We start from the raw sequence: 22,634 nt of genomic DNA, 5'->3' as shown, positions 1-22,634 counted from the left end.
AATGATGATCGTGTTTTTGATTGATTGATATGATGAAACGAATTGATCAGTTCTTTTTAGTCATCAGGCAAATTACCTGTATTCTTCAGTTTGTTCATTTCTGATGGATCTGATTAATTGACACAAACAGGGCGTTTTTAACTTGCTGATAATCACGGCGGGTAATTTTGGGTCCATTTTAAGAAAAAACTTCTTATAAAGACATGTCCTAAATAGATTGAAAGAAAAGATTAATTTTCGTGAAAAATAAAAGATTTTTTGCTTTTACTGCTCCATCTTTATAGTGAAAATTGTGAAAAGGAAGCAATCAATTGACTTACTCTCAGATAAAAACTGGAAGAAAAAACTCCTTCCTTTCTGAAAAGATGAAACAAATTGGAAATAGATACGATCCTAAAACTTCTTACAAAACCAAAAATACACTGAAATCTGTACTCGTACATACAAAACCGAATAACACAGAAGAAAAAATTGAATTTATGAGATACCTCGTTCTCGTGATGAAAGTTATATTGGAAACACTTTGAGATCATTAAAAGTGCGCGAGAATGAGCATCAAAATTACATCAGAAATAGACAATCAACAGTCTTCGTGCAGAAAAACTTGAGCCAATTCTCCTAGAGATTTTCTGAAAGTTTTTTCCACATCGCAAGTGCTGCGAGTTTCTGCCGGAAGCTCACAAAATCTTTCGTTTCTTTCGAAATGGGTCTAAAACCAACCTCTTTGAATATCAGCATGTTATTTAGAAATACCCTGTATAACTTTAAGTGATCTGGCTTGTAACTGCCCACGGCATGTCCTTTGTTAACTAATTATCGTAATCAGGCGTAAAACTAACATTTCCATAGCGCCGAACCACATCTGTTAAGTAAAGAGTGTATTGAGCCAAATTTCACCTATTTTTTCTACTGTTAATTGCTACTATGATAACCTTGATAGCCGGCAATGAAACAATGCTTTGAAGTGTAAAAACGTTTTGTTTGATAAGCGGATACCATGTTGAGAGTCACGCAATCCACCGGTTCCGAGAAGACGTATCCTTGTGGAAAATTAGCTGACCATTTGAGTCGAATTAGATTATTCTTTTATCACAATTTGTACATTTACCTATTGTTGTTGTTTGTTGCTTTAGAACTTTTGTTAATAGTGGAACTAACTCTTGGAAAAATAACCTTGACGATAAGCTATAGTCTGTTCAGAAATGAGAGAAACTACAGTATATCTATATATATATATATTATTGTCATAGGCGTATTGCATTGAAATCATTTACTCTCAACGAATTGAATAAGTGAATATACAAAATGTATTCTTGGGAAATCTCATACATAACGAACAAAATAAAAAATCAACTACGACAAATGTAAAAATATGTCCAGTAGTAACCAACAAATAAGTATTTAGTTGAAGGGGATTGAAAACGAATTGTTTTTTTTTGAGGGCGGTACAAGTAGATATTCCTTTAAAGTAGACCATCAACAGACACACTGCACCCATCAATAGGATCGGCTTGGCTTTTCTTTTGGAAGTTTAAATGCTATGGTAGAGGGGTTAGTCTTAGTCTTTGTCTTAGTTTTAGTGAACCGTGAACCGTGGATGATGGGTGATGACTGGGCCAGTCATTACCCGAAGACGATTGTAGATACTAACAATCGAAACGTCGTGAACTAACGTGACTTGGAATCTCTCCACTTTTTATTTTTATTTCCTTTTTTCATTCCTTTAATTTTTATTTATTCATTTGTTCTATTGTAGTGTGCTTTGAACACACCTTCTACGAACAGAAAACGTGTTATAAATTTGTATGCCGAGAATGAAAGTGGTTTCCTACCTAACGCTTTGCTTCTGTCGGCCAAAAATATAAAAGATTCGTCTACTGATTACCACGAAGATATGACTGCGGCTTTATTCGAACCTGATTCAGTGAGTAGCTTCTCCCAAATATTCCTCCAAACTCGGTTATTGTTATGGATAACGCTTCGTATCATTCTCGGTTATTGACAACAATACTAAACAATAACACAAAAAAAGCAGATATTGTTGATTTCATGCGAAATCATGACATGGAAATACCCGAAAAGACTCCAACGAAAAAAGTATTACTGGCGACCATAAAACAACGTTATTTCAAAAAAGAGTATATAATTGATTCGATGTGTGAAACACGTGGTCATATTCTCTTACGTTTGCCTCCATACTATTGTGTGTTCAATCCATTTGAAATGGTTTGGGCCACAATGAAAGAAATCTTGCGGAAATGTAATCAGTCACCGACTTTGAATGCTGTGGTGCTTGACAATATAAGGCGAGTGGTGAATGAAGTAGGTAATAGTGATGTGTGGAAGAACTGTGTGGCCCACGTTATAAAAGAAGAGAACAAATATTATGTGCTTAGTTCCATAAATCCGATCGTTATTCAACCAGATGATGATTTCACTTCATCCGAATATAGCGAAGAAGAATTTTGATTTTTCTAGCAATTTTGTTGGTCTCTATTATTTTTTAAATATATGTTCGACAAGAATTTGGTGTGATTATTTGTGTTTTCATTGTATTTTAGAGTTTTCGACTCAGAAATCAACTACCTTGAATTTCGAAGTTTTTCATAATTACCCATGGTGAAAAAATTCAGTTGAGATAACTTTTTCATGGGTGATCAATTGCTATGATTGTAAGAATAAGTAACTGTAAAACTACCACTAAAAATAATATGCCGACGCCTATGTCGAGGCGGGAATTCCTTCTCTGTGCTGTTCCAATTGGTATTGGAAATACTATACCGAGAGTGAAATTTTTCACTCTCAGACAATACCGAATGTACTATATCATAGTAACTATGGTGCGTCTGTAATGATGAACTTATCTCAGAAATACACTACTCAGCAATTGAATTGAACAACTTCAACCTAAAATATGACTTGATAACTCTTCTATATCATTAGCCTTTATGGGATTTCTCGACACTGCTTGTAACTATGTAGGGTGCTAGTTTAATTCCTGCTTCCTTTTTGACCTGTAGAATCGGTGAAGATTACTAGGTACTCATGAAAAACAAACAGCCCATTGACAAATGCAGCATTACGGCACTGGAATCAAAAATAACATCACATACAATCAGCAACAACACTTGACGAAAATTGGTGAAGCTTTTCATAAATGATAATGACCGGTCTACGGCCAATAATAGTGATAACCAATTTACAATGATAATAACGATGTCTACTGCAAATGTAGACGAAATGCCAGCCCAAATACGGATACTCTAACACTGCATTGCGCTAATTTTTATGAATGACTTCTTATCATCTACTGAAGGGACGTTATATTTCTTCAAGTTTTAACAGGGAATGCAGACGACAGATGAACATATAGTATACGACACTATTTCCCATCAATCGAGTGTTAGACTCATCCTCAATTAGATAATGGTTCGTCAAATTAGGTTCAATTGTTGATGAATACAGCTATATTTAGACTCAAATTGTGCGTCAGTCGATACAAGCTCGTCTAATTCTATTCAACGTCGGGGTAAGGAACAATCATGGGTTTGTTGAGATCACTATACGGGGTGTTAGAAAGATGTATTTCTACAGGGGGTTCTACCAGAAATCACATAGATGAGTATTTGGAATTCTATAAGTACTAGATGTGTTCTACATGCCATTTTTTGCTGATATGAACAACTGCACTTGTATGAAGTTCTCTATTAAAATTTTCATATTTTCCATGTGAATAGGTGTGAGATATAGAATGCCTAACTTATCATTTTAGTAGGTATTACATCATTGTCTACAGGTATTGACTTGTATGGCTTCAAGTTGGTCTTTATTGATGTGTTCAGAGTTGAAATCATCATCAGGACAAATGAAATTAGCGCTATCGAGATATAGCTCATATGATTCAACTGAGTAGAATTTAGTCAGTATGAAGAAGAGACCTGAGGAAGATATTGTATAGCGAAACACGTGTTGCGATATTGTAAACGTTGTATTGAAAATCTCAAAATGAGGTGTTACTCGAATACTGAAAAAATCACAACAAAGTCTCAATTGTGAAGTATACTCCATATAAACAAAGAACAGTTGTGAATACTTTTTTATATACAGTTCTTGTTTCATTTTTGTCAATCTATCCGTTTTGGTGCACTTCTATCAGTTTATATTATATCTTCAAATGGAAATCTTTCAATGATTTACTATCATATATATCTTTTTGGGGCAATATATCAATGGAGACAGTGTAATCACCTTGAAACAATAAATATTTCAAACAATGTTTCTGACAAGTGACAAGTATCTTCTAAAGATATATGAATTGATAGATGATTTATTGTTCGAACTAATCGTGATGACGGTAAACCAATAATGGGTCAATAAAACTCATCCAGATAACAGAAATGAAGGAAGAACTATTTTTCTAAGTTGCTATTTTCATTTTGATGTTATTAGACTAGGACAAATAAGAGTAATATTCTACAGAGACCCCTACAAAAAATTGTATTTTCAAAAAAGGCTTGTGATTGATTGTAGACATTGGTAGACATGAAATTTCTTTCTGTCAACCTATCCATCTATTATGGGGATTTCTCACCTCCCACAATATAATGGAGATCGTTTTTTAGGTGATTTACCCCGATAAGTTGTTTGTTACCAGAAAAAAATATATTTTATTCATAGCACTTCATAATTGTATTTAAAAAAAGAGGGATATGACGTTAGTTGTAAAAGGTGTCAGTGGTTATTCAACTGCTAATTGTTGAGTTGTTGGTGGTTGGATTGGTATATTACTGTAATCTATTATATCTTTGAGTACGTCCAGAAAATAACATAACTGGTCTTATATTTGTGAATTCAATAAAAAGAAGTAGGTTTCCTTCTTTATTTTCTACCTCCTCTTTTTCTTATAACTTTCAAAATCATTATTCTTCAAATCGGTGCAAAGGAGAAAGTGAATAACCTCTGATTTCACTTGACTTGAAGTGATGTTTTGTTATTTGGTAAATGAGAAGTCTCTATTAATGATTATTCGAAATGAGTGCTAAGCTTAATATAGTAGAAACGAAAAATTTCATTCTGAAGTTATGTATTGGGAAATACACGCCAAGTTATAATACTCGTGGTCAATACTTTGTGTAGTGTACTGACAAAAGAACTGAACATTGGAGTGGAGTAGAGTACTTTATTTGACCATTTCACATACTATAGTATATTTATGGCAAGTCACGGATACAGAAATCGTTTTTCGGAGTTACAAAGATGAAAGCATCTACTAAAAAAAATGAAGTTGAAGAGTGTAGGTCAATCAAAAGTATAAATATAAAATCAATAAACCAAGGATTTAATGAGGTCTTTCACAAGTTGAAGCCCCTGCCATGTCAATATATTCCTTAAAGTGTGTGTTCCAGGCAGAAGTAACGGCCATCAAACACTGTATAGGGGAAAACAGGCAGGAGGTCACAAATAAAATCATTGCCGTTTCCTCCGACAGCCAGGCGGAGCGTACTCAACGAGCTAAGTACCCAAAATAGGGTCACTCTAGCTTGGGTACCCGAACATGGGTCACAAGGGCAATGAAGGGGCCCAAGGTTATGATCGGCCCAAAACCCCTCTGCGGGGTAGCGAAAGCATCCATATACTCATGGATGCAAACCGAATCGATCAACAATAGAACAATAGTGGACCTCAAACGCCACGATTCATTTCTTTGAGATCTGACTTTGTTGTTTATTTCAATATGTTGGTACCTATTTGCGACTTTGTGAGATAAGACTGGACGACCTTGATAGCTATGCCCCGCACACCATAGTAACTCATTTCTTAAATCAAAATAGTAAGTATGCGATACACAGTCAAAAGTCTTTGTCAGATCACATAGAGACAAACAAGGGTCCTTTCCCTGATCAAAACCTTTGACTATGTTGGAAATTAGATTAGTTGGCCTATTTCTTCTAAAACCATATTATGAATAACTTGAAAGAGAAAATTTTTTAGAAGAGAATAATTTTTGGGAAAGAATCAAGTGTTTTTTCTTATAATGTCTTACGGCAAAATATCGGATGTGTGACAGTGAGGATGACGGTATTTCATGTAAGTGAAATTTTACTTCTTTCATTCATTATATTGTGTAGGAATCCTATAAATAATATCTGATTCGATTCCATGCGAATGATTGGAATACAAACGGAATAACGAAAAGTGTTTTTCGTATACCTAATTCAGCGTTCATATAAAGGTATTGGTTTCGATTACATTTTTCTTTCGTGTAATTCAATGTTTATATCAAAAATCCTATTTCAAGAGAGATTTTTCTTTCAGTTTATCTCTGAAAGTTACTTCTTTGCATGATCTACACATCTTTGTGAAGGGTTGATTTTTGAAATTGAGTACTTCCTTCCTTTGAAACATTTCCACATTTTGAGTATCAAGATGGGGAGGTAGAAAGCCAATTCAACGCGTTTCTTTCAATATAGCCCAACATTTCCCACTGGTTCTAAATTCCAGTCACTTTATATTAAGTGTCTATTGATGAAGACAATAAAATTTAACAACGCGCAACAAAAGCTGCATTCAATCGCTTCAAATTCAATCAGCACCAAAATCGTTACCGCTTCCTGTGCCTCCCGGACCGACTGCGCATGCGCTGCGCACAGCCCTAACCTCTTAAAGTGGCGTGACTTTGAGAAACGTTATTCGCTTTTTATCTTTTATTGTCAGTAGTTAGTGGTTCTACGTAACGTTAGTGTCGCCTCTGTACACACACAGTCTAAGTTATTTGCTGGAACTAACAAAGTAAGTTTTTTTTAACTCCCGATCCTTTTTGAAAATTTCGAGCGATGCAAATTTGACACGTGAAGGCGTTGGCTATTTTGTCTTGGGCTTTTTTCTGTAAATGAGCCGATGACGAACCGGCATTCCGGATTTAATGTAAAGGGAATACCTATTCTATTTCAAGAAACTGAAGGTGTTCAGATTGTTCAATGAAATTCATTCGAGTTAGTTCAAGAACGACGCTCATCGTCAGTTAGCGTCCTAACCTTCAACATGAGTTAGAAAATTAAAATGGGGTTGAAGTAAAATATTGTTTGTAGACTTTGACAAGTGAATCTAAACATACATTCGGGTAGGTACTAAGAACAAATTCAGGCCAATTTGGGTACTTCCCTGGCAGGAGTGATGAGTTTTGACTGTTGAACGCGGGTAAAAGCAAAGTAACTAATTTCAAAAATTTCGTGGATGGTCAGTGGCTGCTCAATGAAATTAATTACGGGGTTTTGCACCATGGTATAAAAGTTAATTTGTTTTTAGATTGATTTGCAAGATGTATAGGTGATATCTTATCTGCAATGAATATTAACAAAGGTCCCAATAAGATTTCTTTGTATACCGGGTGATCGAAAGTTCAGTGATGTAGTAATGAACTGAAAGGAGGCAAAAAATTGAAATTTAGATAAAATGGAAAGCATAAATAATGTAAAGAGTACCAAATTCTCTATCGATCAGTATATACTATGACATACTTCATACAAAAACATGACATTAAAGCGGACAAACCTAATACAATTATGAACAAACCATCCCTTGCCTTTGAGGGCCATTAAATTAATTCTTAGTGTAGCTCATTGTGTTATATTGTTATTGTACCTAATAGAAGCAGTTAGTGATATTATTTAGATTAAATAACAATATAATACAAGGAGTTATACTAAAATTGTAATGATGATAGGAAATACTTCTTCCAAACGTCACAATTTCAATCACTGTCACTGTGTAGTCTTATTTTCGTATAATTCAAGAATGATGACAGCTAGATGTCAATTTCAGGGCGTCAGTTTTATCGCAGTTGGGGAGAAACGTGTTTCCGCTGGAAAACTCTGTTTTGGTGGCTTAGCTTTCATTGTTTTTATCATTCCATCGGTTTGAAGGAAATAATCGCTGAAAAATTTTGTTTTGGTAGCCTACCCTTCAATTTTCTTATAATTTTATCACTTTGAAGGTAATTATCGATTAAACTTTTGGGTCTTGTATTATGACTTTCGAAAAACATTCTTCCCAGTTGACCGATATAAAAATAGGGAGGAGAATCAGATGGTAACTTCAATAGCTAAAATATATGATGAAACTGACCCATACTGGATGAATATCCATTATAACATATTTAAAATGACCTCTTCAACGTGTTAAAACTTGAAAGTTTGCAGTTTTTTAACACGTGTTTTGCTATACGAGAGCATATTTTAAGTAGTTCGGTGTCCTAACTTTAACATCAGTTTATATTCTTGAACCGTGTATGTATGTGTTACAAACTAAATACAATTTTACAGCAAATATAACCCTTCATCAACATGATAATATAACCAAGAACCTCTTTTATTTGCCCTTAGCTAGAATCAAAGTCATGTGGACCGGAATACATTGGTCCAACTATATATAACCACAAGTAAAACTATTACATTAAAGTGTGTTTTGAATACGTTTAATAACTAATCTATGCGCCTAAATTCTTATTTGTTCTGCAAGTTATATCCGAGACTCTAACAACGAGCGACTTCATTATACCCAAAGAGATGCATAAAAAACTTTTGTTTTTCTCTATCTTCGTAATAACTGAAAATACCAAAATTCATAATTGATTTATTTTCATATGAATGTGATCTTGATTTGAAATGTTTTTTTTTTCAGAAAATATCAAAATGGTTGATGCATTCCTTGGAAAAAAATATAAGCTGAGCACCAGCGAGAACTTCGATGAATTCATGAAGGCCTTAGGTGAGTCATTTTGAAGTCCCCAACAGCGAAGTGGAATATATAACCCAACTGATGCATTCAAATGATTCAGTTGACCCTGTTTTTTGGTGTTTTTAAACGAAATCATCACGAATGTCCATCAGTAAATCGGGAAATCGTAGACATATCGACTTTTAATACTAGTTCCTGTAACAGACAACGAAAGCTATATATAAAATTATCTCTGGAGTCGGTTACACCCAGTTAAGATTATCTAGTTCGGTTGGGTTGAAATCTGGAAGTTTTAATGGCTGATATATTGATAAAAGTTCGTATTCTGAAAAAAGTTTGGTGGTCTTATAGACAGAACCTACTGTAACTGAAGATGACTGCAGCAGTTGCAGTTGAAACGTTTGGTGATTATAACCAAAGAAAACCACGGTAAATTTGGAAACCAACCAAAACAAGTTGTGAAACGTTAAGAAGAAAATCAACATTTCACAATCTCAGGAGTGGAGACTTGCTAGAAATGGTACATATGGACTTTTCAATAATGATGTATTTGCTCGAGAATCTCAACTTTCAACTGTTGATTCACAAGTTGGGATCGCTTTTTCAATTTATGTTTTTTTTTTTGGAAACCTACTATCACTTATTTCAAAATTTCTAAACTACTGTGCTTTTTTTCGCAAATTTACCGAATAATAATGTTTCAATTTGAAAGCAAGTCAACTATTGTGATAAGAGAAATTATACAACAGTTTGAAATGATGAAAAATCATTATACAGTGCGAATGTAAATAATCGTCCCCTCTAAACTTTTGAACAGAACAAGATATCAAAGACGGACGAAATGTACGCAAAAAGGTATAATTTTTAGTACTTCTTGATGAGAAAGACAATAGAGTCGCCAAAAACTTTTTTGTTGGAAGAAGGGGGGTTTTGTAATAGATATTTTGATTCTCTTTGTAACACTTTTTTTATTTTTGAAAATACTGTTCCCAAAAATGTCTGATCCTAATTGGCGAAGGTTCTGCCGATGAGAATGTTATTGGAGTGCTTGAAAAGATGGTATAGTGTGCTGCTAACTGGATTAGTTGACCCTTGGAATGCGTTTTACTGTCGTGCACATTCTGCTGGATTATTTTTACGCTTGAAGTTCAAGTGTAGAGGTCAATGTCCGTGACAAAGTCCGCAAAAACATCAATTTTATGTACTTTCGATATCCAGTACTTAGTGATTTTTCATGCTTTCTATTTTCTATAGAGTGGCAATAAAAACCTAGATGCGGTATTTTTGCGACATGTTCCGATGTCAAGTGTGAAGACTTTATTTTTCACATTTATCAAGTAGGTATTATAACTGTAAGAGTGCCGAAAAATATTTCATCAGACTCGTGTTACTACTACTCTAAAAATGATTTCGAAGAATGGGCCATCCGCTTAGAGGACACCTGAGTAAAATGGGGCTGTACAACGGAGACCTCAGCTGCAGATTATACAACGAAGGGATAGAAACAGCTCTACACATCTTATGCGAATGTGAGGCACTGAATCACAGGAGGCAGGTAATATATGGACGTACGAAATTACGTCCAGAAGAATATGACGAACATCCAACACGGAACCTGTACAAACTAGTACAGGGAACGAGACTGATGGAATGGGTGTCATGAGAAGATGGGAGAATAAACGCAATAAGTCCAAGAGGCTGCAGTGTTTTTTGGAGACTTGGACTAAATGGACAAGTCAGACAGCTCTCAAGGTACAAAAACAAAACCAGGTTAAATTCACTGCCACAAAAACCCAGGCATCGATTTACTCCGAGAAGATAAATGTCTCCGAGCCGGATATAATAATGTCAGGTCAGACAATTCCGCTTTCTGCTTCGATAAGTTTGTTGGGGGTTAAAATGGGCACAAATATGTCTTGTCGCTGAAGTTGCAAAGGCTGCTCCTCAAAACTGTACACACCTCAGCAACTTTTGATGCTTTATAAAGCTCAGATTAGACTTTCTTTGGAGTATTGTTCTCATGTATGGAGCTCTGCCCCCAAACATACCCCGAAGTTGCAGGAATCCATCCAGAAAATAGCCATTCGCCTGACTGGAGACCCAAACATCATGTGCAACCTTGATAGCCTGGAGCATCGTAGAAGAGTTGGAGATTTGTCTCTCCTCCATAGATACTTTCACGGGAAGTGTTCATGTGAGTTGGCACATTTGATTCCACCAAGAGCGGCACATATCAAAAATACGCGACGAATTGTTGCTGCTCATCATTTTGAGGTTCAACTTAGTACATCTCGAACTTCACTGTTTAGGAACTCTTTCATCTGGAGAACTGCGTTTATGCGGAGTAAACTTCCTCCAGCGACTCAAATCCAATGTGAATCGCTACTTTCGCACAGGAACCGCTCTGAGAGCGCCTTAAGGATTTTCCTATAGTGCTTGTGTTTTGTCGAAAAAAAAAAAGAATCACTATTAGAAAGAAAACCATCACATGAGCAATGCTCAGGCATTGTTGAATTAGGTCAATGGCGATCCAAATTTTATAATGGTTATGATTACTGACCCCTGAGGAACACCTACACTGATGTCAAGATAATCCGAATAACAAGTGGTCACCGTTTTCTCAGTTACTCCTGAGAGAGTAACGTACTGGCGACGGGAGTGCAGATAAGATTTTATCCATTCTAGAGCAAATCCTTCAACACCAACTTCAATTAATTTAGTTATTAGGGTGGTATGGTTGACGCGGTCGAAAGCCCTGCTTACATCACAGAATATCCCAACATGACTTTCGGTTGCATCGACCAGGTTAGTAAGATTTTCATAAAAGGAATGGACAGCACTGCCTGTAGATTTGTTTTCTTGAAATCCATGCTGATTCTCGATTATTCAAGTGAGAATGCAGCCTCTCTAAATAGGGGTATTCAAATATTTTTGAAAATATGGAGGGAATGGTTATGGGACGATAATTACTAACCAGTTGAGGCAAGGAACTGGCTGCCCCTGCAAGAAAGCTTCCTCAAGTGTACACCTCCACGAAGGGAACCCCAAGAACGTTGAAGACGCCGCGCATTGACAGTAATGTTGCTGCATCTTCCAAAACCTTCGCGGAGGCCGCTGTGAGATACCTCAAAGTTGCCAAAGAGAGTATGTTCGGCGAGTCTTGACCTACATCTGCCGATATAAAGGAGCTGTTTCCTAGTGACCTGCCCACCTTCCTGGAAATGACAGGATGGACGATGACCTAGGAGTACAACTCCTCTGGAGGATGTACAATGGGTCATGTGTGGCCTAAGTGCTGTATACACTCACCCTCCCGGCTATATACATACATACAAAGGTAAAACTATCAACGGCGAGTATTATGCGAACTTATTGCAACGTTTGAGTGAAGGAATCAAGCAAAAGCGGTCGCAGGTGGCTAAGAAAAAAGTGTTGTTTCATCAAGACGATGTACCAGCTCACAAATCTATTAACTCAATGACCAAAATTAAAGAATTGGAGTTTGAATTGCTACCTCATGTACCCTGTTCGCCAGATGTAGCCCCCTCGGATTATTTTCTGTTGCCAAACTTGAAACAATGGCTCAGTGGTCAAAGATTTTCCAACGATGAAGAAGTGATGTCGGCGGTTGATGGCTAGACAGTTCTTCAGTGTCATTGCTTTTCGAGTTTGAAAGCCGTGGTTTTTTGGAATTTCTTCCTGACGTTTCGCTGGCGCGAGTGGCTAGCTTCTTCAGAGGTTTAACCATCATGGCTTGCTGTCTTATGACTACCTTTTAGGCTTCGTAAAGCGTATTTATGTCTTGTCAGGTAATCCGTTGTATTTGTATTTGTACCACTCAAAAGTGGAAAATGAACGGGACAGAGTGAGCAAAAAGCACAAAGTGAATTTCGAAAATCTACACGAGGCTGTATGTACAACGACCCCTCGTTTAGTGTCCAGAGTGGTCATAAACCGAACGAACCGGGTTCTCACTGAAGATGAAATGTCAGTGATAGCACGAGGCGGTAACTTCGCGATCATGCCACGACGGGTTCCAAACGAGGAAATTATCGCTGGTACAGAAGCGGATGAAGAAGCGGAACAAATCAGGATTGTAACAGCAAACATCCTGAGCAAGGCACGTCCTCCTAATTGCAACATCCCTAAAAGAGAGATTGCAGCCTTAAAGAGCTTGAACTCTGATGAGACCATCACGATAATTCCAGCAGACAAAGGAAATGCCACGGTGATTCTGAATACGGAGGAATATAACAACAAAATTGAAGAACTACTGGACCAGGCAAACTATCGCAAACTTCAACGGGACCCAACTCAATCTAGGTTAAGGTACGTGAACAAAATCACAAGATCTTCCTCACTGTCGGAAACCACACAGAAAGCCATTCTTAGAACTGAAACTGTTCCGCCTAGGCTCTACGAGCTTCCGAAAATACACAAAGCCAACATGCCACTGAGTCCGATGGTCAGTACCCCGGGCTCTCCGACCTACCACTTGGCGAGACATCTGGCCTCGCTCCTACAACCCCCATGTGGGAAAGACCAACTCCTACGTCAAGGACTCGACAGACTTCGTTGGTAAAATTAGGGGCTCAACGCTGGAGCCGACGGATATTCTGGTCAGCTTCGTTGTGGTGTCTTTGTTTACCAATGTCCCACTGGAAGACTCTCTGAGGGGGTTAGCCCACGTGTTCCCGAATGACATCGTCGAACTCTTTAGAGCATGTCTCACAGGAAGTTACTTTCAATGGGGGGGAAACTTCTATGAGCAACTAGATGGTGTTGCGATGGAGAGTCCACTTAGCTCAGTGATAGCTAATTATTTCATGGAACGGTTTGAAGGGAAGGCGATAGACACTTTTGAATTGAAGCCGGAAGAATGAATGAATGAATGGAAACACGGAAGAGACGCCCTGAACCGTTTCCTAAACCACTTGAACGCCTAACACCCGAGCATAGAATTCACCATGGAGATTGAGCAAGACCAACGGATAGCATTCCTAGATGTACTAGATGTGGTACAAGACTAACCAACAAAGTGTATCGAAAATCCACACACACACAGATATATACTTGCACGCACTATCGAACCACCATCCTAGCCAAAAGAGAGGAGTTATCTCCACTCTAACGGAACGGGCTCGGAGAATATGTGAACCAGAACATCTGTAGAGGGAACTGAAATACCTGGAAGTTACCTTGAGATCGAATGGGTACAGTGCCTCCGAGACCAGAAGAGCCATGAGACCGAAGTGCACCACGGTTCAGAAAGCGAAAAAGGAACAGATAGTTGCACGCGCATATCTACCGTTTGTCCCTAGGGTCACGGATAGAATTGGAAAACTATTGGGCAAACACGATATCGAAACAGTCTTCAAACCCACGAGGAAGATACAACAAAGCCTCTGGTCGGCTAAAGACAAAAGAGACCCATTATCAGCAGCAGAGGTCTATCGCATTCCGTGCACTTGTGGAAAGGTATATATTGGAACCACCAAACGATTCATGGGAACAAGACTAAAAGAGCATGAAAGGACAAGTCAGCTGTGGCAGAGCACGCACTGAGTGAAGGAGACCACAGAATTTTGTTTGAAAACACAGAACTAATTGCCCCCAACCAGGGGGCAATTAGAGATCCACAAACACACGGATAATTTTAACAGAAAAGAAGAATCGTTGAACCTCAATGAAATATGGAACCCCATTTTGAGTAATTCGAGAATAACGAACAGGACAACAGGCAACAAGATTGTTAATGTTCCAGGTTCAAGTGCAGATATGAATACAGGTACAAATGCAGGTACAAATACAACTGATTACCTGACAAGGCATAAATACGCTTAACGAAGCCTAAAAGGTAGTCATCGGACAGCAAGCCATGATGGTTAAACCTCTGAAGAAGCTAGCCACTCGCTCCAGCGAAACGTCAGGAAGAAATTCCAAAAATCTACGGTTTTAAAACTCGAAAAGCAATGACACTGAAAACCTCAGCCGTGAAAGTCTAAACCATTTTGTCAAGACAGTTCTTATTATAAAAACGGTATATGGAACGTCGCTGGAAAAATTGTATAGAGCTGCGAAGAGATGTTGTAAAATGAATACAAAATATTTGTGTTTTCTTTGTTGGGCCGTGTATTTGTGGACCCACCCTGGTATATGCCAAGACCGCAAAAAATCGATTTTTGTAACCTTTGACCTTAGATTTTCATAGTTGCGTACACCCTTTCATATGTAGGTTTTGAGACAACTTTAAGAACGTCGAAATACAAGTTTGTATGACTTTATAGCTGGGTATCTCAAATTCCGAGATACTTCCCTAATTTTCACTAAGATGGCTGGTGTATCTGGGCATCAGCAAAGACTGCGCTGAGCGATAAGACGGACCATTATTTTTATCACGAAAAAGAGCAAACAAAACCGACGATAAGTGTGTTGTTTTCGCTGTCGTTCCATAGGTCGAGATTTTAGGTGGCAGTAGGCCGTGTATCGGGTTCAATAACAGTTGAATACTACACGTTGTACCGCACAGTGGTTGCTAGATTCTTAAGTCAGTGCTTCGACTGTTTGAAACGTTTAAAATGGGTTTAGTCGATTATGTGGGCAAGAAATACAAGCTGGCCACGAGTGAGAAGTTTGACGAGTACATGAAAGCGTTGGGTAATATTTTTCGTTATATTTTTCCGGCAAAAATGCTGCAGTATTTTCAGTATAACTTTCAAAAATGATATCGTTATCCTTTCATCGATAGAAAGTTTTGAAAAGTTTTCGCTCTTTGAACTCCGCCGTATTTAAAAGCAATGGAATAATCTTGACGTGTTTCTTGCATTCTGTTACTTCCCGAATAGTTGTATTAATCGTTCTTGGTAAATTTTCGTTATGTGGACACCCGGCGATTTTGAAAAAATTTTTGACTGTACTTACGTATTTTGATGCGTAGATTACGAATCCGAAAGAAAAAAGCGGCGCTCTCCCTTATTTAAAAAGTTACGGCCTTTCAAAGTTCAGAAAAGGGCAACTTTTCAGCCTTCTTTTTCACCAAATAAACTATTTAAAAACACAAGCATTTATTCACTAGGTCACCTTTACACCTTATTTCTCCTTCTTTAACACTTTTCATTTCAATAATCAACATTTTTCTTATAAAAATGTTAAAAAATGTACGGAGCTGCTTTTTGGTTACATATCACTGTATTTTACGTTTTTAAGGTTAATGATATGGTTGGTACGACTGATGCAGTCCATATTCCTGAAGTAATTCAAATGTTTTTACCTTCATTCTTTAGATCGTAAATTGGTTTTTGGTGGTGTATTACGAATTTGAAATAGTAGGCGACGGCAAATACCAACCGCTTTTTTCTGAAATGTCACTAGTAAGTAACCTAAAAATAGAATAATGTCACCAGGAGAAGCATTCGTTTTTAAATTAAGTTTTTTATAAGAAAAATGTTGATTATTGAAGTGAAAAGTGTTAAAGAATGAGGAATAAGTTGTAAAGGTGACCTAGTGAATAAATGCTTGTGTTTTTAAATAGTTTATTTAGTGAAAAAGAAGGCTGAAAAGTTGCCCTTTTCTGAACTTTGAAGGGCCGTAACTTTTTAAATAAGGGAGAGCGCCGCTTTTTTCTTTCGGATTCGTAATCTACACATCAAAATACGTAAGTACAGTCAAAAATTTTTTCAAAATCGCCGGGTGTCCACATAACGAAAATTTACCCATGCAATACGAAAAATTATATTTACGGAACTTTTTTAATGTAAGTAACTTCCTCGGTATCCTGTTATGTTTTATCAGTAGGTATCTATTATGACCCAAAACTTCGGGTTTCCAACTTCAAAACTGACGAAATTCAATAATATCTTTAAACCTCTCTTTTTCTCCCTTACGGGTGGAAATTCCTTATTCCCTTGATGCTTATTTACAGCATACAAAGAACCTACCTGCATATTTCAAGATTCTAGATTCAGTAGCTTCGGCTGTACATTTTAATATAAGAGCGTGCAACGGCTAGCTTTCACATAGTATAACATTATTGTTTATGAAATTAGAAGTTCTCCTTCAAACTAGTATTATAATTTATTATGTTCATCATACTTTTTATCGTTAATAAGGTGTTGAAAATAACGATTTGGTGTTATTTTTAACACCTCGACACGTGTTTCGATCACCAAGTGATCCTCTTTGAAGATGATCACTTGGTGATCGAAACACATGTCAAGGTGTTGAAAATAACAATTTGGTGTTGGGAAAAAACTCCAGCAATATTCATTACTACACCAAAGGTTCCTAACAGAGCATCATAAGCATATTTATTCTGTTATATTTCACATTAGTTAAAACTGTCTCTGTTGAATTTGCAAACTGAACTCCTCCGTTATTTTCCAGGGGTGGGTCTCGTGACCAGGAAAATGGGAAACGCCGTTTCTCCTGTTGTAGACCTCCAAAAGGACGGAGAGGAATATACCCTTAATTCCAACTCCACATTTAAGAATGTCGTGCTCAAATTCACTCCCGGTAAGGAATTTGACCAGGAAACTCCTGACGGTAGAAAGGTGAAGGCTGTCATCACGGTGGAAGGCGACACGTTGAAAGAAGTTCAGACCAATGCGGATGGAACCATCACCACCATCGACCGAACGTTTTCGGCTGATGAAATCAAAATGGTAAGGCATTTTTTATACGTTTTTAAAATTGTAATTCAAATTATGAAGGCAATTCCTTGTGGGGGGCTTTTCAAACTGAGTCATTTCTTTTAGTCATCTGCACATATACAGTGTGACCCATTTTTAAAGGAAACACCCCCCCTAAAATTTGAAGTTGTGAATCGATTTTAATAATTTTTTTTTAATGTCAAGTACTAAAAGGTCTACCTTGGGACAAAATTTGAAATGTTTAGTAAAGTTTCAGGGCATACTACGATATTTTTTCTTAGTCGAAAATCGGGATTTTTTATTAGCGATTTTTTTATTGAAAAAATCACTACGCCGCTGGATTCAGAGTGCCTCTAAACAGGTGTGACCAAAATTTCATGAAAAAATATTCATTATTAACAAAGTTATGACAACTCAAAAATTCGAAAACTCGCACAGCTACAGTCACAATATATCATTTTTTTTATGATTTCAACAATAAAGTGCCACCAGATGAAAAAAACAAATAGCGTAAATATTTTTATTGAAAATAACGGAATTACATTCACACAATTCAACTAACAATGAAGCAAAAAATTTTAATAAACGTAACTAATAACTAATTATTGAATTGTTTCGATGCAGTGCAACAATTAATTCTAACTCATATTCTAGTAGCCTCTACTAATCCACCACATATTTCGATACATGTGTCGTAGCGCTTACGAATGTTTCTGATTACGTTCCTTAGTTCTTAAGGGCTAATATCGGCACATACCTGTCGAATTCTTGCACAAAGTTCATTTCTATCTCTTGAGCGGTTTTTGTAAACCTTTTGTGTGAGAAGTCCCCAGAGAAAAAAGTCCAAAACTGTGAGGTCTGGAGATCTGGGTGGCCACTCTATAAACGGACTACCACGGCCTATCCATCGGTTTGGAAAATGTTCGTTAAGCCATTGCCTCACAGCTCTGGCATAATGAACTGAACGCCCATCTAACTGGACAATTAAATTTGATCGTTCATTGATTGGCAGCTCGTGAATAGAATCCCAAAACTCTGTGTTTAAAAATTCTAGAAACCTCTGCGCATTAATGTTTTCCTCAAAAAAGAAAGAACCAATAATTCGTTCGTTCAATATCGCACACCAAATGTTGATTTTTTGGGAATACTGGCTTTTACAGTTTATTACCCATTTAGGATTATCTGCTGCCCAATAGCGACAATTCTGTGATGACACTACCCCGTTTGTAGTGAAAGTGGCTTCGTCGGTATATAAAATACTTTTTAGGAAATTTCTATTGTTCAAATATTCCCCTTGGGCCCATAAAGAATATTCCAAGCGTCTTGCTTCGTCGCCTTCTTGAAGTGTGTGTAAAAATTTTGGCTTGAAAGGTTTAATATTCTTCGCCTTGAGACATATCCGAATAGTTTCTCGTGGAATATTCAAATCTAAAGTGGCATTCCTTATACTGGCATTAGGATTATTTCCGAAATAATCTAAAAGGATTTGATCATTCCTGTCATTCCTGTTTCGTCTTTGTACAGACCTCTACAAACCTCTCTAGCACTTCTAACGGCACCTCCCGAAAGGCGTACAATTTCAATTTTCTCTCTTACGCTCAATCTTGCATCAGCCATGACACAAAATAATTCTAAGAACTGTCACGTGAATATTGTTGACGATAGTACACTTAAATCTTTCACAAGTGTCAAACTGTAATATCATTTCCATGGCAACTAAGATTTAAATTGAAATATCAGGACTTAGTTTTAGTTAATTTGCGTGAAAACTTGAATGTAATTCCGTTATTTTCATTAAAAATATTTACGCTATTTGTATTTTTTTCATCTGGCGGTACTTTATTGTTGAAATCATAAAAAAATATTATCATGGCTATATCTGTTGATATAGGGTGTTTTTTGTAACTGTTAGCTGTGTGAATTTTCGAATTTTTGAGTTGTCATAACTTTGTTAATAATGAATATTTTTTCATGAAATTTTGGTCACACCTGTTTAGAGGCACTCTGAATCCAGTGGCGTAGTTATTTTTTCAATAAAAAAATCGCTAATAAAAAATCCCGATTTTCGACTAAGAAAAAATATCGTATTATGCCCTGAAACTTTAATAAACATTTCAAATTTTGTCCCAAGGTAGGCCTTTTAGTACTTGACATTTCAAAAAAAAATTATTAAAATCAATTTACAACTTCAAATTTTAGGGGGGGTGTTTCCATTAAAAATGGGTCACACTGTATAATAATATCCTAAAAAAACTATCACACCACAAGAGTTGGTTAGTTCAATAATGGAGAAACCCATTTAAAGAGTCATATTTTTTAAATACCTATCTTTTAAGGTAGCCTGATTTTTACATATATCTTCAGTTAGTGCACAAGTTAGAAATGGCGAAAAATAAAGATATTGGTCGGAAAAATATGTGCAATGGCTCATTCAATCTGGAATGTTATCTAGAAAAATGTTTTAAAACCGTTTCGATGACAAAAATACAAATCTCTAGATTACTCTTATAAACAATCTTATGTTTTTTATTCGAGAGGTCAAAAAGGTGAAATTTAAACGGCGTTCAGGGGGCTATCAGCTAAAAGATAATGCTGAATTTATTTTCCAACATACGTTATCAGACTAGCTTTACAGCTGAACTAATCTCCATTTTCTGTTCCAGGTTATGTCAATTGGGGATATAACAGCGACAAGAACCTACAAATTGCAAGGCTGATTATTTCAAACTATAAATTATTCAATTTTTACATACTTTTAAGTTCGTGGACGGCCTAGATGTTCAAGCAGATAATCATTTGATTTTAGAATGTTACAATTAATTTCATAATTTTTTTATTTAAAATGTACTAAAGAGAATACATTTTGAGAGATTAATGTTGGTTTTAATATATATTCTTTCTGTGAATAGGTAGAATTGGAACTTCTTGTGTAGAAGAAATCCAAGATAAACAATTTTCAGACGCCCGAACTGTAATGGCGTCATCATGACATGATGTCTACTAACAAGGTGAACTCAGACGTAAAATGAAAGTTCTTGGTCACAAATTGAAATTCCTATTCTTTTGGAGAATACGTTTGGATATTCTATCCCTGATTTTGGAGAAAAAATTGTCTTTCAAGGTGATACCTGAATGAAATTAGGAAACTACTCCAAACAGACTGAATGAGAAGAGTGTAGTTCAATGTTAATATTTGAAAGTAGTTACTCTAGATTGATTTTTTCTTCTGAACGAAACGTCTGTGTACGATCTACACATTTTTGTTAAAAGTTTTTTATGTTGATGACCGAGTACCAACAAAAAACGGCCTTCTTCGACTTTATCGAATCCCGAGCAGCCAATTTTTATGCTGGCGTAAATAATCGACTTGTATAACGTTGGCAAACGTGCACTAATTCAAATGGTGCTTACTTTGATTAAATTGAATACCCAAGTATTCACTGAGACATTACAGTTTAAAGTAGACTCATAAAAACAGACGAAACAACCTAATATTTCGTTACTCACGTAGTCAAAAACCTCAAGAGGAGTCACAATAACGCCACAGTTACTTCCTCAACATTCAAGTTCTGGTACAATTTATCTAAGAACAGCATAATTACGTCGTCAATACTCTTTCCATTTTGAAAACCAAGTTTATTTGCACTCACAATTTGGTTGAAAGTTTGATGGATCCACTTTATAGTCTCCCTTGTATATTTGTATTATAGCAGTAGTTTCAAGACAGTTTGTGAACGATTTTGGTGTTTCGAAGGTTCATTAAAAATGTTTACATAATTTCAACCAAGTTTCGATAAATAATTATCAGAGCCACATCTGTTTTCATTTTTCATACTAGGCATTATTCCCTTTATTGTTTCCATGCCTAATTGTTGATAATATGATAAATGACTAATGGTATTAATTGAATTTGAGTTTGATGGAATTAAACTTCTGATATCTTGGAAACTGTGGAGTCATAATTATTCCGAATGTTGTGAACTATACAGTGCGTTTCTCTTTAATGTCCCTCCCTTTTATTTTTGGAACGGATCAACTCAAGGAATTGAAATTTGAGATAATGAAATTAATGCATGAATACTTTACTTTGAAGTGAAATTGACAGATGAAACTTTCAAAATGGCGACTGGGAGCGCCATCTGGGGAAAAAAATTAAATGGAAAGAGGGGGGATCTTTTGACACATCATTTTGAAGCTCCTGACAAATTCTTCACAACCCTAGAATATAATGTCGATATCTTCAACTACTACAAAATGGCGGAACTTTTAATAATTGCCTGAATACATTGACATTCAACTACCTACATATTATAAGGTAATAAAATTGAGGTCAGTTCAGAAGATGCTCCAAATGGTTGTCTTGAACTTCTTGACATATGAACAGTCTATCCGATATTTTACGCCGAATATTTTCGAACACAGTAACGTCAATATCTCTAGAAATATTAAATTATTATCTGCCGTATATCCAATATTGAAGCAGGACCAGTTTCGTACACCTTTTCCTTCAAATAGCTCCATAAAAAAAGTCCAAAGGTGTCAAATCTGGCGAACGGGCTGACCATTATGTAGGACCTCGACGGCCAATCCAACGACCGGGAAAAGTAGTGTCCAAATAGTTTCCTGCTTGTCTGAAGTAATGTGGTGGCGCTCCATCTTGTTGGAATACAATATCCATATTGAATTCATTAGGATTCGCTCTGACGATTTCAGTGATGAGAGGGTCAACAGTAGTTTCCAGCGTATTCAAATACAGTTCCCTGTTAAATTTTGATCAATAAATAGAGGTCCAAAAATATAGCTTCCCAATATTCCTGCCAAACGTTAATTTTTTCTGGATATTGGGTATGTGTTTCCCGGAAAAAGTGAGGGCAATTTTGCCTGTGAACATTGCCGTTTAAAAAATGTATATTCGTCACTAAAACAAATATTGTGGAGATAGGTAGGATGCCTTGCGATGGTTTTTGTCATGATTTCGCAGAAGTATTCTGTTCTTTGATCAGGGTCATCTTTAGTTAATTGGTGTACCAATTAACTTTACTTCAAAAGTTTCCACGCGGTAGAAAGAGACACCTCACAAACATTTGCGACGGAATAAGTAGACTGTTCAGGATTTACTACCATCTCACTAATTTATTTGTACTTGCTGTTCTTCCGGAATGGACAAATGACCTGGGTGGGGGCTTTTTGTTATGCACACTACCGGTAGTTGCGAGTTTGGATACAACTCAAGCCGCCCATAAGAAATAC

At 36.5% G+C, this 22,634-nt stretch overlaps 1 protein-coding gene across 2 annotated transcripts; it reads left to right on the top strand.

The window, feature by feature from the left end:
• Positions 1-6,459: 6,459 nt before the first annotated feature.
• LOC111514480 (fatty acid-binding protein, muscle) lies at positions 6,460-20,259 on the top strand. 2 transcript variants are annotated; one of them, XM_074173430.1, is made up of 4 exons: positions 6,460-6,789; positions 8,680-8,766; positions 17,119-17,396; positions 20,048-20,259. In XM_074173430.1, the coding sequence occupies exons 2-4, from the start codon at positions 8,691-8,693 to the stop codon at positions 20,099-20,101; spliced, it is 408 nt and encodes a 135-aa protein (XP_074029531.1). In that variant the 5' UTR covers positions 6,460-6,789; positions 8,680-8,690; the 3' UTR covers positions 20,102-20,259. The 2 variants fall into 2 exon arrangements, with proteins under 2 accessions (XP_074029531.1, XP_074029530.1); XM_074173429.1 differs by lacking the exons at positions 6,460-6,789; positions 8,680-8,766 and adding an exon at positions 15,251-15,393.
• Positions 20,260-22,634: the final 2,375 nt, after the last annotated feature.

The sequence above is a fragment of the Leptinotarsa decemlineata genome, unplaced genomic scaffold, assembly GCF_025532065.1.
Source record: "Leptinotarsa decemlineata unplaced genomic scaffold, Ldec_3_MD MMD2_tig00000251_RagTag_RagTag, whole genome shotgun sequence".
Classification (NCBI taxonomy): Eukaryota; Metazoa; Arthropoda; class Insecta; order Coleoptera; family Chrysomelidae; genus Leptinotarsa; species Leptinotarsa decemlineata.
Note: the sequence above shows the minus strand (reverse complement) of the source record. Positions and strands in the feature narration are given on the sequence as shown.

What these genes read in the sequence shown, in the direction of transcription:
- LOC111514480 (XM_074173429.1), top strand. Translation starts at nt 15,315, where the DNA reads ATGGGTTTAGTCGATTATGTGGGCAAGAAATACAAGCTGGCCACGAGT. An exon ending in CGAGTACATGAAAGCGTTGG is followed by an intron (nt 15,394 to 17,118) that starts GTAATATTTTTC and finishes GTTATTTTCCAG; the next exon opens with GGGTGGGTCTCGTGACCAGG. An exon ending in CGGCTGATGAAATCAAAATG is followed by an intron (nt 17,397 to 20,047) that starts GTAAGGCATTTT and finishes TTTCTGTTCCAG; the next exon opens with GTTATGTCAATTGGGGATAT.